The 17,984-nt window shown below is 39.2% G+C and overlaps 1 protein-coding gene across 4 annotated transcripts in view; it reads left to right on the top strand.

Moving 5' to 3' along the window:
• NAP1L4 (nucleosome assembly protein 1 like 4) overlaps positions 1-17,984 on the top strand; it is a 45,619-nt gene that overhangs the window by 15,546 nt on the left and 12,089 nt on the right. The window contains exons 8-16 of one of the 4 annotated variants that reach the window (XR_013228285.1): positions 291-362; positions 4,231-4,370; positions 5,284-5,429; positions 6,816-6,838; positions 8,469-8,588; positions 10,302-10,331; positions 12,451-12,507; positions 13,590-13,627; positions 16,888-16,961. Coding sequence is in view for 3 of the 4 variants with exons in the window: in XM_077321540.1 (XP_077177655.1) it covers positions 291-362; positions 4,231-4,370; positions 5,284-5,429; positions 6,816-6,838; positions 8,469-8,588; positions 10,302-10,331; positions 12,451-12,507; positions 16,888-16,914 (615 nt within the window). In the remaining variant the exon portion in view is untranslated. The remainder of the gene's footprint in view (positions 1-290; positions 363-4,230; positions 4,371-5,283; positions 5,430-6,815; positions 6,839-8,468; positions 8,589-10,301; positions 10,332-12,450; positions 12,508-13,589; positions 13,628-16,887; positions 16,962-17,984) is intronic. The other 3 variants (XM_077321540.1, XM_077321542.1, XM_077321539.1) reach the window with 3 other exon arrangements.

Raw genomic sequence — 17,984 nt, 5'->3', positions numbered from 1 at the left:
CCCATATTAACATTGCTGTTACTCCAACTGATCTGTATCAGCTACTTAACACAATTCCCTCTCCCCTTATGCTGTATTTAGTTTCTTTTCTGTTGGACTTCTTTTATCTTTATTTTCTAATTTTCTTGTCCCACCCTCACTGTCCTGCATTTAGAGTGTCTTAGATCAGGCAGGAATTATGCATATATACAAGTGTTGAGATGAAAGTAATATAACAGATGGGATACATTTAACCTTTTAAATGATTCTTATGAAATAAATTGCTTACTGGTTTCCCCGTTCTTGTTTAGGAATATGATGAGCCAATTTTGAAGCATCTGCAGGATATCAAAGTGAAATTTTCTGAGCCAGGGCAGCCTATGGTGAGTATTATTTATATAAGGTTACAGACATGGTGAACATCAGTGGCATCAATATGAAGGTTTTCTTTGTTATTTTCATCTCATTAGTGGTTCTGTGTATTTGGTAATGGACTAGTAAGTCTGAATATCCGAAACGCTCTTTGAGAAGTTTAGCTGGGGTTTCTGTTTAAGTAGCCACAGCAGTAGTGCCATCTACTGACAAACCTGTGATTCTTGCAATCCAAACCTTGTGTTATAACTGAGGTACTTTTAACTCTTTAAAATGTGTTCTTATCCATGGAGGTAGGGAAGCCTTTCCCAGCTCCTTATTTGTTGTATTAGTGACTTCAAAGGGAGGTGTTTGGGTTTTCATTTGGTTGTAATTGGTAATGTTTTAATAACTACTTGTAAGCTACCCTGAGACAAGAAAAAGAAAATAATTTTTTAAAAATAATAAATTACAGGTTCTAAAGCGCTGTCAGGTCCCCTCTGGGAGATATTTCTGTAGGACTGTATGCAAATGAAAGTGTGGTAAAATAATTTCAGAATAAGAGAAACTTCAGTAATTTATTGTTTTTATTGGACAGGACTTCATCAAGGATTTTATTAACCACATGTATTGGTGTGCAAACATCACCAAAGAAATTATATAGCTTCATAATTGGAGAGAGAATCCCACATCATCTGCCTCATTTAAACATGTTTGTACACTTCTGTTAGATTGGATTTTCCTTTGAAATTCTTTAAACTCTTATACAGGAGTGTAAAAGAAATATACACATTGCAAAATTTCAGTATGGGTAGTAAAATGTTACCAGATCACTGTTTGTAGTGGTAGAAGACAATGATAATCTTTTCCATCATCACATGTGTGCGTGTGTGTGTGTTCACAAGAGAAAATACTAGCCCTTTTTTACCTGTTGATGTGTCTGACTTATGACAACCCTATGAATTAACTATCTCTGAAAGGTCATTAACAGCCTTATTCTGGTCTTGCAAACTGAAGCCATGGCCTTTTACATATAATATTTATGATATCTGTGGAGTCAATTTTATATTCCAGTGGGGTGAAATAAACATTCTTCAGGGAAGCACATCATTTTCAAAAGACAACTAACATTTTAGTGTTGAATTAGTCACACTGCAAAACCAGAAATTTTTCTTTCTGTGGGCTGAGGACTTTTAGAAAGCACCCCAAACTCACCAACTTTTTGAATGGGTGGTCACTTTCTCTAGGTCTAGGTTCTTTCTTCATTGCACTGAACTGTAAGTGAGCATATTTTGGGGACATTGAGTGGTGACAATACGATGTGCTTTTTTCCTCTATGTATTGTGCCAATATAAAGAGCAATTAGGGTGACTGTTTATCCCATCATTGTTCTAAAGCAGGGGTCATCAACCCCCGGTCCACGGCCTGGTGGCGGGCCGCAAAGGCCACGGTACCGGGCCGCCGCCAGCCATGCCTGCCTTCCCCCACCGGCAGCAAGAAGGAAGGGAAGAGGCAGGCGCAGCCACCGGCATGGCGGTGACGCAAACGCGCATGCGCGCTGTTGCCGCACATGCGTGTTAGCGTCCCTAGTGGCGAAAACGCGCATGCGCAGTTGCTGCGCATGTGCATTGGCGCCACCTGGTAGCAAAAACACGCATGTGCGGCAATGGCGTGTGCGTGTTTTCGCAGCACCTGGGCCGTCGGCTCTTCCCTCACTCCGGAGGCGGTCCCTGACCTGAGAAAGGTTGGGGACCGCTGTTCTAAAGCTAGCCACTCTATTCAGTCTCATGCTAGTAGCCAACATTTTATGGGTTTATACTTTGCTTTTTAAAAAGATGGTGAACACGATTTTCTCTGCTTATCAGTGATAACTTACTGATTATAAACAGAAATCTTTATTTGGCATATTCAGGCAGTTTATAGTTTGTGTCACTTGTTAGTTCCCTATCAGAATGTCTGACAAACATACTTTGATTATGAACTGGTTTATGGAGCTTGCTTTTTCTACATATCTAGTGCCATGGAGAACTCATTCATGTTGCTGGTAAAACATCAAAGTTGTAAATCTCTCCTAGGTATCTGAGCTGTAAAACTCCTAGGTATCTGAGCATTGTAAATTGTTCCTTCCTTGAGCAAATAAGTTTTACTTCCCCTTCCTGAGTGGCTTACATGGGGAGCTTTTGATCTCCTTTATAGAGACTTAAAAGAGTAAACTGAGCTGTATGGTGTATCCTAGTAGTTGTGCAAATGGCATATGTGTGGGACTAATCTGATACAGACTCGCCCCTATTAATCTGATTTTCCTGCTCTATTTTGCATCTGTGCTAATCAAGTCATATGTCCATATCAAAGTACACACATGACAGAGTTCTCACATAATGGATATTGTATTCATGACTAATGAAGTGTAATGATTTCTTATCAGTTCTCCTTATCTGAGGGCTCACAGCTCTTGTAAATTAGTGAAACAAACCTTTCATTTAAGTGAAAACTAATTGGTGATGAAAATAGGAGACAGCCTACAGTGGGGAAATGGCAGAAATTCTTTGTAGGATTAGAAGTTAATAATACAGGCCATTAAACTTGGAGGAGGGGGCCTAAGAATGAATGTGAGTGTATGGCGTGCACTTAGAGCATATACTGACAACCTGTGACTCATCCAGGTCTGTAAAAAGCTTGTCCCAGGCAGGGTTGAACAGTGTCAGAAAATGCAGTGAAACATGATTCCATATCCCCTCATTCAGATTGATTTCTGCAATGATGTACTGCTACTGCTGCCTGTAGAAGTGTGACTGTTTGCATATATGTATGTAAGGTTAATGGATAATATATAACTTGGGGAGCTGATAGCCTGTCATCCCAGTGTTTTGGGGTGAATTAATATTGCCAGCCTATTTGTGGATACGGGGCAATATGCATTAGCCGCTGAGTTGCACTCCTGCTATATGTGATGCCTTTTCTACAGAAAAAGGCACTTCGGAAATGTAATGTCAGTATCAAAACATAAACTGTTTTTTTGCATGTATGTATGGTTGAAATACTAGTATTGCCTTCCCATATGACAGTATTTGCATATTGTTCTGCATCCCAGCTGTGTCTCATTAAAGTTTCAACTGTATAATCATTTAAAACGACCTATAAACAGCACTTTATGAATAAATATACTATCTAGTTCAGGTCATTTAATGTGTAACAAACGCATAATTGTATAGAACAGGTTTTTCATCTATAGCAAATTGTGGATGAAACCAGTTATAAAACTTGATTAATTTAGTTCTGGATGAAAGAATAATCTTTAGGTGATAGTTCGGTCTTTTTTCAAAACTGGGTTAGATCCAAAAGTCACTTTTTGTTTATGAAAGGATGTGGGTGGGGATCTTCCTCCTCTTGCAAATCCACAATGTTATTTCCAGGGATTCCCTGTCTTTAATAAAATTCTGTCATAGAAACATGCATTATAAACATTGGGAACTGTCTTATCTAGAGCAGGCAAATCTGCACTCATGAAATGTGGCATCCTGCTATACCATCTAACCTTAAAATCTCACCCTTAGGGATCAGTAGGTTCCCAGGAACGTGTGTGTGTGTGTCAACCTGTGAAAATCACGCACACATCATTTTTCCACAGGCAGAAAAGTGTTCCACAAACAGAAAACTTGATATCCTATCTTTCAGCTTTAAGATCAGTTTTTATTCTGTTTAAGTTAAAATCCAGTAGAACTGTATAAAAAGCATTGGGGGGGGGGGGTTAGTTAGGTATATGGAGAATATTTTGAAGGTTCTCTTTATAAAGGGTGAACGCCAATATAGATATTCTGAAAATGATGCTAGTTGAATGCTTTTTTTTGTCTCCTTGAAAATTACCAGTCACTTTAGAAAATGATGGTTCTTTTTCTTTAGTCTTTCACATTAGAGTTCTACTTTGAGCCCAATGACTACTTTACTAATACAATTCTGACAAAAACCTACAAGATGAAATCAGAACCGGACAAGACAGATCCTTTTTCATTTGAAGGCCCTGAAATTGTTGACTGTGAGGGGTAAGGAAATATTCCTAACTGTTTTAGAAATATAAAAATTACTCTTTGAAAATGGGAGATATCTAGAAACCATGCTAGTTGGATCCTACAATAAAGCAACATAGAAAGAAGAGACTTTTTACTTCTCTTTATTCTGTATACATTTTGAAAATATTGTTAGTAGCCTTGAGATAGATTTTTTCCCCCTTTCTTTTTGATTGTGGACACTACAAACCGTCCCTTTTCTCTGTGTTTGCTTAGAAATACATATCGCAAGAATATAAAATATGTAAATAGGGCAGGTTTTAGGTAGGTCTACAAACAGTTCCCTAGTTTTCTTGTAAGAACAGGGGTTGAAGGGGTGGGAGAATGAACCAGAGGGTGACACTTGACCCTATTAATCTTGAGGAACTCTTGAAATATGCAGTTACATATATTTGTTTCAATGATGTCATTATTTTTAAAAAATCCTAACATTTGGTGTAGTGGTTAAGAGTGCGGATTTCTAATCTAGCATGCCGGGTTCGATTCTGCACTCACCCACATGCAGCCAGCTGGGTGACCTTGGGCTCGCCACAGCACTGATACAGCTGTTCTGACCAGCAGTAATATCAGGGCTCTCTCAGCCTCACCCACCCTCCAGGGTGTCTGTTGTGGGGAGAGGAAAGGGAAGGTGACTGTAAGCTGCTTTGAGCCTCCTTCGGGTAGAGAAAAGCGGCATATAAGAACCAACTTTTCTTCATTGGATTTTGAGGGCTTTTAAAATTCAACCTCCCCTTTTTTTGGTATGTGGACTCAAATAGTCTATACTTACTGCAAAAAGCTGTACTATTACTGTCTTGACAGGTGATCTTTGGTCTGAAAATGTCCCCAAAGTGGGTTCAGCTTTTCCTATTAATATCATCATATAAAATTATTTTTTCTTTATATTCAGATGTACTGTTGACTGGAAAAAAGGAAAAAATGTTACTGTTAAAACAATAAAGAAGAAACAGAAACATAAGGGGCGAGGCACTGTCAGAACAATTACTAAACAAGTACCCAATGATTCATTCTTCAATTTCTTCAATCCAATAAAAGGTAAGCTTGTTTAAACTCCATCATTCCTTATTTGGTGTATGCTTACATTTATGTATTTGTTGACTTCATTTTTACCCTGTGCTGCTTCAAAAGAGCTCTTTCATTTTATCCTCACAAGAACTCTGTGAGTGATTGACTCAAGAACAATTCAAGTGGGTAGCTATTGTTGGCTCAAGAACATTCAACAAGTTTCCATGGCAGAGTAGGGATTTAAACCTGGGTCTCTCAGATCTAAATCCAAGATTCTGACTACAAGTGTCTGTAAGACTCTATCTGAGGTTAGAGCACTTTTATCTAATAAACCAGTGGTCCCCAACCCCCGGTCTGGGGACTGGTGCCAGTCCGTGGTTCATTCGGTACCGGGCCGTGGCTCCTCCTCATCCTCCTTCCTGGCTGCTGCCTCAGGGGCTGCCCTGCCACTCTGCTGCCAGCTCACCTTTGGTGCTCTCCAGCGGACATCATGGCTGGGGCTCCCCCTCAGCGTGGCACTGCGCAGCTGCTGCTGGCAGCCCCCCCAGCGGGTGGTGGCAAGACAGGGGCACTGGCGGGAAAGCAAGTGGAGCAGGGGCTCAGGTGGCAGCGGCTACGTCCCTTGGCAAAAAACTACCCCCCCCCCCGGGCCTCAGTAAAATTGCCAAGCGTTGACCGGTCCCCGGCGATAAAAAGGCTGGGGACCACTGTAATAAACCATAGAAAGTTTACATCGTTACTGTTAAAATCAGTTGAATGTACAAAGTGCCATTTACGTCAGATCTGGCCCTCATGACTGATGAGTTTGTCACCTCTGATGACAATCATTTTCTTTTTTATACTGACCAAGGGTTTCCATCATCACCTTTTGTTTTTTTCAGTCATCATTGAGCAGATTGTCAGGGGAAACATTAACCAGTCCCAGTTTAAGTAACTGGCAATAAAGGATAAACTCCCCCTCTTTCTTCATATTTCCCCTAAAAAATCAGGAATATTGTAATTAAACTAAGCTGCTTTATCTGGTAGATTTGGTATTTCAAAGATTGTGTCTGATCTGTTTGTGGCTTTAATGGCTTAATGATTATATCAGAATGATGATGATCACATTTTAATTTTGATACACCTTTGCAGCATTACTAAATGAAATGCTCTGTCCTCTTCATTTCTATTATGCAAAGGAAATGTAGGTACAAAGTTAACAGTTTTCTTTTGGGCTTCAGTTCTAGAGTTGCATAAATACAGCACTTACCCTTCTGTGCTATAACATGTAGCAGGGGTATATTTCACAAACTTCGTTTGTACCAGTGCAGAGATGGACTACTTGGTTTTTGGTCTGAGGGGTATTGGAATTAGCTGTTTAATTAATCTCTCTCCCTCTTCCTCTCTCCCTGTCCTTCCCTTCCACCCCCTTCTCAGTTTCAGGAGATGGAGAATCACTGGTAAGTCTGTTTTGTTTTTAGGTTTTATGCCCAGTGCTGGCCTTTACTGCCTCGTGTAACAATTCCATTGATGTATCATGAAAGTACATCAGCTTGACTATTTCGTCTGGGATATAATATTCCCTTAGGGGGGTTTCTGCCTCAAGCGTCAAAATGGCTTAGATGCTTATGTCTACTATATTTTTAGCATTTGGCTTCTGAACCAGTGCTGCATAAAAATACTTGGAGGTCACCACAAAAGTTGTCAGTGCCCATGGACACCACTTTGGAACCCTTGATGTAGAAATGCCGAACTAGGCAGTAAAAGAAAAATTAGCCACCTAGATGAAATGCTGTTGCAAATTGTTCAGCATGTCTGGGCTTAACATGAAATTATTTTAAAATAGTTTCTGTAACTTTGCTTTTTATATACATGCTTTCTTTTTCTCCTTTGAGGCAGCTGTACTGGCTGGAGAAAGTATGAATGGGAAAGTTGGAATCGAGGATTGTTTTATAATACAAACATCTTTTTAAAAACTACCGTATATACTTGCATATAAGCCGACCCACATATAAGCCGAGGCACCTAATTTGACCACAAAAACTGGGCAAACCTATTGACTCTCATATAAGCCGAGGGAGGGAAATGCAGCAGTTACTGGTAAATTTACATTAATTGAGGCACCAGTAGGTGAAATGTTTTTGAATACTTATTTCAAAGAAAAAACGGGAAACTAGCTCTGTAAGTGCAAAAGAGGGCCAGCCAACCAGAGCAGAACAACAGTACCCAAAGTTGGTAACCTATTACAACAAGTACAACAGCTACCAAACTGGGAGAATGGACTACTCTAACTACAATTGCAGTCCGTCCCCCCCCAGAACAAAACACTGAAATAAAGAACTATGAAACTGAGCACTGAAAGAAAGAACTATAAAAATCAACTTTTAAAAGAAACGCAACCCCAAGAAGAAAAGGCAAACAATGCAGCCCCTCAAAAAAGAAGAAGAAATAAACATTAGGATAAACAGTAAATCCCAAAGCACCCCCAAAACCCACCCCACCCCACCCTACCCACAGAAACCAAAAGAATAGTTTGGAAGAAGTGAAGGCAAAAGGGAAAAAAATATCAGAGTCTCTCAGTCAAACAGTTGCTGTCCTACAAGCAGCCACAGCTAGCAAGCTTCAGCTTGCAGGAGGCTTGCAGAAGCAATGTAATGACTGACTGGCTGGGAGCAGGCTGTTAATTCAATTACCGTATATACCCGCATATAAGCTGAGCACTTTTTCAGTGTGAATACTGTGCTGAAAAACTTAGCTTATACACAAGTATATATGGTAGTTTTATTTAGCTTGTGGGCCTAACGTCTAGTCTGTCCAATGCCAATGGTGCCTTAGTTTACTCTTTTTGTACTTTGTGTCCCAAGTTCCACTTGAACTTAGTAGGTCTTAAATCCTTTAAGTGTATTTTCTGAAGTTCACAAGTTAAGTGTCTAAAAATTGTTAACACAAAACTTGTACTGGTGCTCCATTGACATTTACAGCTCAGTAAAAAGCTTTGTACCTCATTGCCTTAAAGACATAGCCTTCAAAATGCTGGTCTTAAAATTCCTTTGTCGTAATTTTCGGTGCTTGTTGCTCTTACTTCTGCAGGATGAAGATTCAGAATGTACTTTAGCTATAGACTTTGAAGTTGGGCACTTCTTCCGTGAAAGAATAGTGCCCCGTGCTGTACTCTATTTCACTGGGGAAGCTATAGAAGATGATGATAACGTATGTATATTTAAATGTCTTTAACTAACCAGTGGATGCCTCAGACTTACTTCCTTTTATTTCTAATAATGGTAAATTTATGTTAATATAAAAAACAATCTGATGCTTTCTTAATGGCAACATGGTTTTTATGCACAAATTGTTGAGTTCTAACAAGATAATTGGTTCTATTGTTTTGAGGTCTTGCTTTGTATTTTGGGACATGGAAAGAGTTACGTTACAATTTATGGTATGAAAATCCAGGGGACTCCCTGCTTAATCATAATAAAGTTCAAAGTCATGATAGAGTTCAAAGGGCTTGCTGGGTGGGGAAAAAATCTGTTAGGTGCTGCTCCAACTAGTCTTTCTAATGTAAAGATATCTGATTTGGAGCCCACCCTCTAAAATATGTACTTCCAGAGGTCACCACTCTACTTTTGCCTACCTCTCAATCACCAGTGCGTTCCCATGCGTGTCAATGACTTGTCTGACATGGTCTATTCCATGTGTAGTTAGACATGTGATGCTTTTAAATTATGATGACTATGTTTTTAATATGTTGAACCAGTGCACTTTATGTAAATAAATATTTTAAAATTTTAAACATTATTTTTGTAGATTAACTTTTGGGTTCTTAACTTTTCTGGTTAGGTTGGATTTTGGTTTCTCTTTTTGGTTTTGCATTGAATTTATAAAAAGTGCAAAGCTGAGGTAGTGGGGAGCACAGGAGATCCTGACTGGGCTCGCTGCTCCTGCATCCATTTTAAACTGGGCTACATGAGAAACCAGCCCCGAGCCAAGATTGGTGCGCACAGTCTGCTCTCCACTGGCACAGCTTATCCTCCGTTCTTTAAACTTCAAAGGGACTACAGTAGAAGCCCGGAAAAGAGCTGTTTTTGGATATGCCTGGTAATTCCTAAATATATTTGGGGTTTTATTCATGTATTTTTTTTTTTGAGAAAACCCAGATACATTTGGGATTCTGATTTTTGGCTGTGGTAGATCCAAGTGCACACCCCTAGTGACTTTGGACAGTCATACATTTTTGCACTTAACTGAAACCTTGACAAATTGTGAGGAGTCCACAAAACAGTTGGCTATAAGCAGTTCTAATTTACCTCTATTACACCCTCTTTAATTCTTTGTTAAACAAATGAAAGGGTTCAAATTAATGCTTATGCATATCCTATGGCTTTTATCAAACAAACAAAATACAATCTATTTTGTAAATGTATAGGATTTAATCTGTTTGGTTTTGCTGAAACCAAAGAAGAGCATATACATACTCTGTTTCTTGAACACATGGAGAACTTAGGTTTTTGTTAATTTATAAAATGCTATTGATGGAATTTTGTGAACAGGCCAGCCTAGCATCAGCAAAGTTCTGTTTGTAGAATGGAGCTGCAATGCCTCACCAAATATCAGTGCTTCTGGGGTTTAGGACATCTCCTTGAATTAGTGCTGGATGTGATGTAGGAGCCTGCAGTGGGAGGAAGATATTGACAAAAATTACCCTTTCCTCTGCTGGTGGAATAGACAATCTGCTGGCAGGAAAGTAGCGTTGGGTGCAGCTCTATATTTCACAGTGTTTCAGCAGTACATATATTAAGTACTCCTGCATAGTTGAGCTCTTTAAAGGGTAAAAAATGTAGAGGCAACATAGAATACCTATATCATATATATGTGAATGTTAAAAATAAGCAAAAGGATCTAAACAAATTATTTTTGTCTTAGTTTGAAGAAGGAGAGGAAGGAGAAGAAGAAGTGAGTATATGAAATACTTGCTCAAGTGTTTGTTGTTTTTTTGAGTAAGAGTGATCAAATGTAATGGCTTCTTGGGTGTGCATGCCAGGAAAAGTCAGTGAATTTACCAGACTGTTCTATGGAGATCCCATTTTAAATTTTTTCATAGATCTAACAGAATTCTCCACTTTACAATTTATCTTGTAGCCAAATAGATATTTGAAGAATTGTATGAACTTGACATAAATTATAGTATTTGAGGCATTAAGCTACAGACAAAAACTATTGTCCATAAAATGAGAGTGAACTCCGAATCTCGTTCTGGCTGAGGTCCGGTTTGTGTTTGCTTACAATAGGCACTACGGGCTTTTGATTTATTAAACAAACTTCATCGTACAGCAGTTTGTCACTCCTTTTCTTCGTTTGTGTTCTACTCTTAGCAAGTTGATCCATTCAAAGAGTAAGACCGGATACCATACAAAACACTCGTTCTGAAAATTTATTTATTTATTTATAACCTATCTTAAATCAGTGATAAGAAGAAGAAGAGTTGGTTCTTATATGCCGCTTTTCTATACCTGAAGGAGGCTTAAAGCGGCTTACAGTCATCTTCCCTTTCCTCTCCCCACAACAGACCCCCTGTGAAGTAGGTGAGGCTGAGCTTTATCAGTGCCGTGACGAGCCCAAGGTCACCCAGCTGGCTGCATGTGGGGGAGTGCAGAATCGAACCCGGCAAGCCAGATTAGAAGTCCACATTCCTAACTACTACACGAAACTGGCTCTCTTAAGTTGAATTGCACAGTATAAAACAAACAATGCAATCAAATAGCATAAGGCAACAATGCAGTATGTTGAAGATAACACATAAAAGAAACAATGCCACGGGTTACAATCCTATCCTATTGCCTTCATAAAACTGTCTTCCAGAACCTTTCTGTTATGCTGTAAGACCTATTTGCTTTTAAAAACGCCTTTCTGAGCAATCCTGTTTTATAGTTTGCAGAATGGCAGAAGTGTGGGAACCTTTCTGGCTGACTCAGGCAGGCCATTCCACAAGATGCAGGCTACAATAGAGAATGCATATATCTGAACAGCTATCAATCTTTACCCAAGACTTCAGCCTTCCAAACTAGTGTTAAATTTTCCTCTTTCCTGGATTGACTTTCAACTTGTTCACTGTTAGCCATTTTACACAGTAGACAGTGACTCAAAACCTCTACTGCATCATAATGTGATTTGGATAAAGAATTATGGAATTGGGTGTTGTGAGCATATTGATGATGGCCAAATCCAGATCTCCAAATGATTCCACATAATATCTGTACATGCAAATACTGTCAGACTGTTGTTTTTTCCATGCTGCATTGGTGAAAGATTCTAAGCTAGTAGCATTGTTTTGATATGGCAAGCAAGTAGCATTTCTTCATAGCAAATATTTTTTTACAAAAATTAGGTAGAAGTGGTTGTCTACTTATCAATCAATCAATATTTATTTACGGTCATTCAGACCAAAATTAAAAGTTGTCTACTTAGTACATCTTTTGTGTAGCAAGAAAATAGTAAAGGCCTATGATTTTTCCTTCTAGTGTTTCAGAACAACCACATTAACAGATTAGGGAAGCATGCTAGATGACATGGGTTGTCAACCTTTAGTCAGCAGCTGAATTTTTTCTGCCATTACAACTGATCTCCAAATGGTAGATCAGTTCACTTGGAGGAAATGGCTGCTTTGGAAGGTGGATTCTTTGGAATCATTATTTAAGTTCTTCCTCTCTCCAATCCCCACCCTCCTCCGACTCTACCTCCAAAATCTCCAAGTAGTTCCCAACCAGAGCTGGCAGCCTTATAGATATGGAAAGACAAGTGTTCAGAAGTAGAATAAATGGGGAACAAACCAAAACTTAAATGCTAAATTCTGATTTATTATCAATTGATGATAGGAACTTTAACTAATCCTTAGTCCTTCCTTTGAACCAAGAGAAAAATTCCCAATGAATTCTAAAGAATCCTGCAGTTCAATCATTTCCGATACCAAGTAAATTCAGACTTATGACTAAAACACCACTTAGTACTGTACTAAATGCTTCATGAGTTGAAACTCCCCAAATATGCTCTTATTCTTACTTTTATTTAACTATAGGAATTAGAAGGGGAAGAAGAAGGAGAAGAGGAGGAAGATGCGGAAAGTGAACCCAAGGTTGGTTTTAATAAAGCATGTAAGCTAAGGCTTCTTACAATACCTGTTATATTACAAGTAGCTTATCAGTTTTATTTTTATTCAACATAATTTTAGTTTGACTTAATTGATTTGCCCAGTCAAGTACCTGACTTTCATTGAGGCACTGCTGTGATTAACTCTCCGTCTTCATGTGTATGAACTTAATAACGCATTTACTGTCCCCTAACGGACTGACTACCTGTGCATAATTTAGGAGCTTAGACAGCTGCAAAATAAGCGTGTGTAACTTGCTTTGGCATTAGATTTTGTCTGTTTGCTTTGCTATATTTCAAGACTTTTTAAAATTTTAAAGACTGTTTCACACATGATGTTTTTTCTTATATAAGGAAAAAAAATTAATCTCCAATCATGTAATTCTACTAAAACAGGTGCTAGCATGATTTGACAAAATACATTATTCTTCCAAAGTGAATATTACTGTCATGTGTCAAGTGGTCCTAAGATGGGCAGCTAACACTCTGTCATTGTTTCCCTCTCTTACACTGCATAGTATTATTCTAAAATTTCTTCAAGGTTAGGATTTGCTCTAGTGATAGGCTTTTAAAAACTCTTCTGGTAACATTTGCTGTATGTGTGTGTCGTAGGATCATACCCCCCCCCCCCCCCCCCGAGCCTTGTTCTGCGTTCAGACTATGTGTAAAAGCGGGGATTATTTTACTAAAATGAACTTAAATTTTGGACTTTATGTTGATCAAGGCATATGCTCTTGGATTTGTATAATATCAGCACAATCTGTACTATATTATGACTCCAAACAGGATTGTGTTCTGGTTAACAGTTCTCATTTACTGTCACAGAATTTTTGTGGTGGTATAGTGTTAGAGACTGAATTTGGTGTGACACACTAGTGGCTGTCGTAAAAGTCTTAGGGGTGGGAAATAGAGTATTATGCTTTCAGCTGTGATTATTTCGTACAGTGGTAGTACATGACAGTTTCTTGTAGCTTTTCAAACACTAGTTAGTGCTGTGTGGTTTTTGTTTTTTGGTTCATTTCACTGTTCTTTCATGCTGACAGTTCCTTTCAATTTTTCCCCATTTAGGTGTAATTTAAGTCTGTTTATCATTCATTCATTTATAGGTAAGGTTGAATTCCATTAATACATAAGTTCCAGGATTCCATTTTTTTGTAGCCCATGCAATGTGGTTTACTTAATTACCTGCTTGGTCTCTCTAGGTGCCTAACTTGAATACCATCTAGTCTAGACTTAACTATAATTTAGAGTAATATACAGAATACTTGCAACTGTAAAATTGCAACTGTGGTAGAACTTAGAGGAACTTCTTTTCCTTCCTGATGCACATTGTGTTCTTTTTGCCTTGACTATGTGCTTTCAGCCCAGGGTAGATAAGATATTTCTGTTACACTAGTATAGCTGCTGTGCATTATTTGTGTAGGGCTTATTGTTAGTATTTGAACTTGGTAGCTAAACCTTCTGCATGTCTTCAAAGTGTTGTTATTTGTATCAAGACAAGTTTCTCCTTGGCTTGAGGAATATAAGATAAGGCATTCTGTTTCTCATTTACTGTTTTCTTGAATTTAGATTTTGAACTGATGCCTTCCCTTTTTCTTCTTTACTTCAGAGGATTATTTAGCACATACTTTTGTCATTTGCATCCTAGTGCATCTTTGATTCTTTATTCAGGCTTGCAGTTGTATGCTTTCAGGTCATCACTGTTTGGTACAGTATAGAAAAAGTTGAGCTCCTTTATGCCCTGTAGAGATACATGCATATTTCTAAACAGGATATAACTTTCAGCATTCTGAGTTAGGCTCTTTTGCAAGTATGTTTTTTTCTTCTGGTAAAAGTGAGATATCTGACTTCTCTGGGGCCAAAGAGTATCAACTCTTGAGGATTTTCAACATTCAATACAGTTAAAAGAATGTTCATGTTTGGTGGTGAGGCAGCTAAAATAATTTTTTCAGCTACTGAAAATCATTGTGATATTGTTCCTGTTCTCTAGTTGTGTTTGTCTTAATTATTGACAGGAGAAAAATCCTTTGTCCAGTGTAAAGCTTTTCTTCTGGTATACTTTTAAATCTACCATTTAACCTAGGAGTTTTTGAATAATTGATATTCTTCCCACAATATTGATTGGGATAATTGGTCAAGTTTGGTACAATCATGCTCTATTATCAATATGCAAATTACACATAACTACTTGATTTAACTCTGGAAAGATACGTTACAAAAATATTTTAAATTAGCACATTTCTTGTTCTAGAAGGAACATAGCTGATACATTCATTACATGCTATCTTGGTACTCATTCTCTTACCTATGACAGTAGCTGGCATTTGGAGACCTCCGAATTTCTAGCTTGCTGTTTAAAATGAATGTCTTTAGCACTTGTCCTTACAAGGATGCAAGAGATGATGTACAACCTGTTTCTCAGAGGAAATGGGTAAGGCAGAAATGTGATACAGCTCTGTCACTCTTGTCCTAAGTCAGGTAGGCTGTAAGTTACTGAGCTCATAGTGTTGGTCTAAAGTAGCACAACAAAATTTGATTCCAATAGCACCTTTAAGACCAACAAAGATTTATTCAAGGTGTGAGACAGTCTGAGGAAGAGTGCATGCACTCGAAAGCTCACACCTTGAATAACTCTGTTGGTCTTAAAGGTGCTATTGGAATCAAATTTTGTTCAATCTCATCTGCCAGTGCTATAGTCTTTCCCCTCATATTCTTTTCTTTCTCTTTTTTCTTTTTAATATCTGCAGTAACAAATGAGAGGAGGAGGTTAGGAAAACTTTGAGTTTTATGCTGTTGTAGGTTGCCTCTTGCAGGAGATTTCCCCACTGCCAGTGGAAGAATAGATGTGGATGAAAGGAGAAAACAGAGTGCATATTTTTATTCAGCCTTGTATATTTTATCATTCGTTGCAAGTGACCATGTTGTAATTTGCTATAGTGAAAGAATATTCACTATATTCATCAGTAGATAGCTAGTCCTTGCTTCTCACAAAACCTGGGATTAATAAATAGTAAGACATAATTCTCAAGTAGGTCTAACAATGGTTGGATTAATCATCCCCCAACCCCCCAGACTTTGCTGCAGAATGCATAGAAAAGTGGCTGTACAAAAATCTGAAGATACAAAATTGTTAGTAGTTACTTATTTTAGATGTTTTCCTTTAAATTTCATGAATGATCTCGATGAGACCTCCAGGAGACCTGCTAGAACTGTCCAACTTCTGTGCTGACAGCTCATTTGGTGTTGTAGAGACTAAGGGTCTTGAGATTGAAGAGAATCAGGCTGAGGAGGAGAGACATAAATGGGACCTCTTCCTTGGATGATGGACCAGTATTCTCTCATACCAAGGATACCCTCTAAGAAGCTGGGTTTGGGGTAGTGGTGGATTTGATCATTAGGAACATAGGGAGGAGAGTCTGTGACAAGAATTTTGACAACGTGGCAGCTTGCCTTCCTGGTTTGAAGACATCAAGCACTGTCTAAATGGTTGCTAGATGGTGCAGATAATTGTATACATGACATTCTCCACAAAACACTGGATAGCCCCTGCTGGCTTTCTACTTTAATAACTGGATTTAAAGCTATTTTAGGATATTAAAAGCTCTTTTAGGGTATTAATAGGGTGTTTAGCTGAATCTGTGCAAATTTCAATAACAGGAAAGATAATTCAGTACATCTTGCTGATGTGGAGCTTATATGTCTTTTTCCTGGAAATTTAGACTACAAGGGTTCTGTCTTATTTTCCCTCAAACTCCCCAACTGATATCCTTAGCTAGTTGATCTGTTAAAAGACGGTATTCAAAAGCCCTAGGGTGCAAGCCACCTGGAAATCTGTGTGCCTTCTTACAGTCTGACTGCTTACAACAGTGAGCTCAGTAATTATACTATAACAGTTGGCTGGCCTCAGTGGAGGATGCTTCTAGCAGGACAACAAACCAAAGACCAGAAGGCGATTTTCAAATAGGTGAAAAATTTGAAAAAAGCTAGGGAACCACACAGCCTTAAGCAAACAGACATACACAGTATCCCTCTTCACCTTTTGCACCAGTTCCAAGCTCAACTTCCATTAGAAGTCCCTGGTCAAAAGTACTGGAAATGTTAAGTTTTTTGTTTTGTTTATTTATGCAGTTGCCTGGTTGTCCTTCTGAACTGTCTGGCCAGAGTGGGAGGCAGGAACTTTGTTTAGCCATCCTCTACTGTCTCTAAAGCCCCTACTTACCTCTTAGTTGTTTGTTTATGGAACGTGCAATGATTTTCTCTTATGTGTCTACTTTTAAAATCCTGGGGGTAGCCACTGGCAGACTTGGTGTTCAGTGTCATCGATTTGCATACGACACTCAACTCTATCCTTTCCATCTAATTACAGGGAGCACTGGAAACCCTGAATCAGTAACTGGAGGGATGAATGCGTGCAATCAAACTTAAGATGATGGAAGTAATGTGAGTTAGGGTACAGCTGACTTGAGATAAGATGTGACCTCTTCTGCCTAAAATTGCAGTCATTACTGAAGTATTAGGCTTACAATTTTGGGGGCATTCCTGGTTCTGTCACTGTTGTTGGAGTAGCAGATTGCAGAAATAGCTAGGAGTGATTTCATCTGGTCAGCATAGTCCACCAACTGCAGCTTATTTTTATAGCAGATTGGGCCACAGTTACAAGTGCTGATGTAACATTCCAATTAGTATTTTGTAATGTTTTCTGCATGGCAAATGCCTGGAAGTTTCACTTGCTTTAAAATGGTTACAACCTTAACAGGAACCCACTATTAGAAGTATTCAAGGCCAATACTGTGTCAACTTCATTAGCTTCTGGTTTTCTGGTACCAGTTCAAGATGCTGGTTTTGATTTGTCAAGTTCCGAATGGCCTAAAAACAGGTAATCTAATGCAGTGGTCCCCAACCTGCGGGCCGCGGCCCGGCGCCGGGCCGCGAAGGCCATGGCGCCGGGCTGCGGCTCCCTCTCCCCGCCCCCCCGCAGTAAAAAACTTCCCTACTACTTACTGCGGGAGGGCGGGGAGAGGGAATCAGGGCTGGGCCGCGCCCGTGCAGGCCGTGCCCGCGCGGCCCGATCTGCGGGCGCGGCTCGCGGGCGCGGCCCGAAACGTGGCCGTGGCCCGCGTGGGCGCGGCCCGATGCCCTGCCGGTCCCCAGCCTAATAAAGGTTGGTGACCACTGATCTAATGGTTCTTTCTGTGTGTATGAACATAGAAACCACAATCAGTTAATGGGTCCCTGTTTTGTAAAAGTGTTTTCTCCTAGGGAAGATCGTTGGGCATGTGGGACTGGATCTTCTTAAGCATTGCCTCCAGAATATAAAATACTTTTGCTTGCTGTCTCCTGATGTGCTGTTAAAATTTGCCTGTTCTAAATAACCTTAGAGCTGTGAATATGTGTGGACTCTGGCACTGTGCTGCTACCTTCTTCTATCTGCAGTATAGTCTGTTAGTTTTATTTACCTGGCGG

Source organism: Paroedura picta, chromosome 2 (genome assembly GCF_049243985.1).
Source record: "Paroedura picta isolate Pp20150507F chromosome 2, Ppicta_v3.0, whole genome shotgun sequence".
NCBI lineage: Eukaryota > Metazoa > Chordata > Lepidosauria > Squamata > Gekkonidae > Paroedura > Paroedura picta.
Note: the sequence above shows the minus strand (reverse complement) of the source record. Positions and strands in the feature narration are given on the sequence as shown.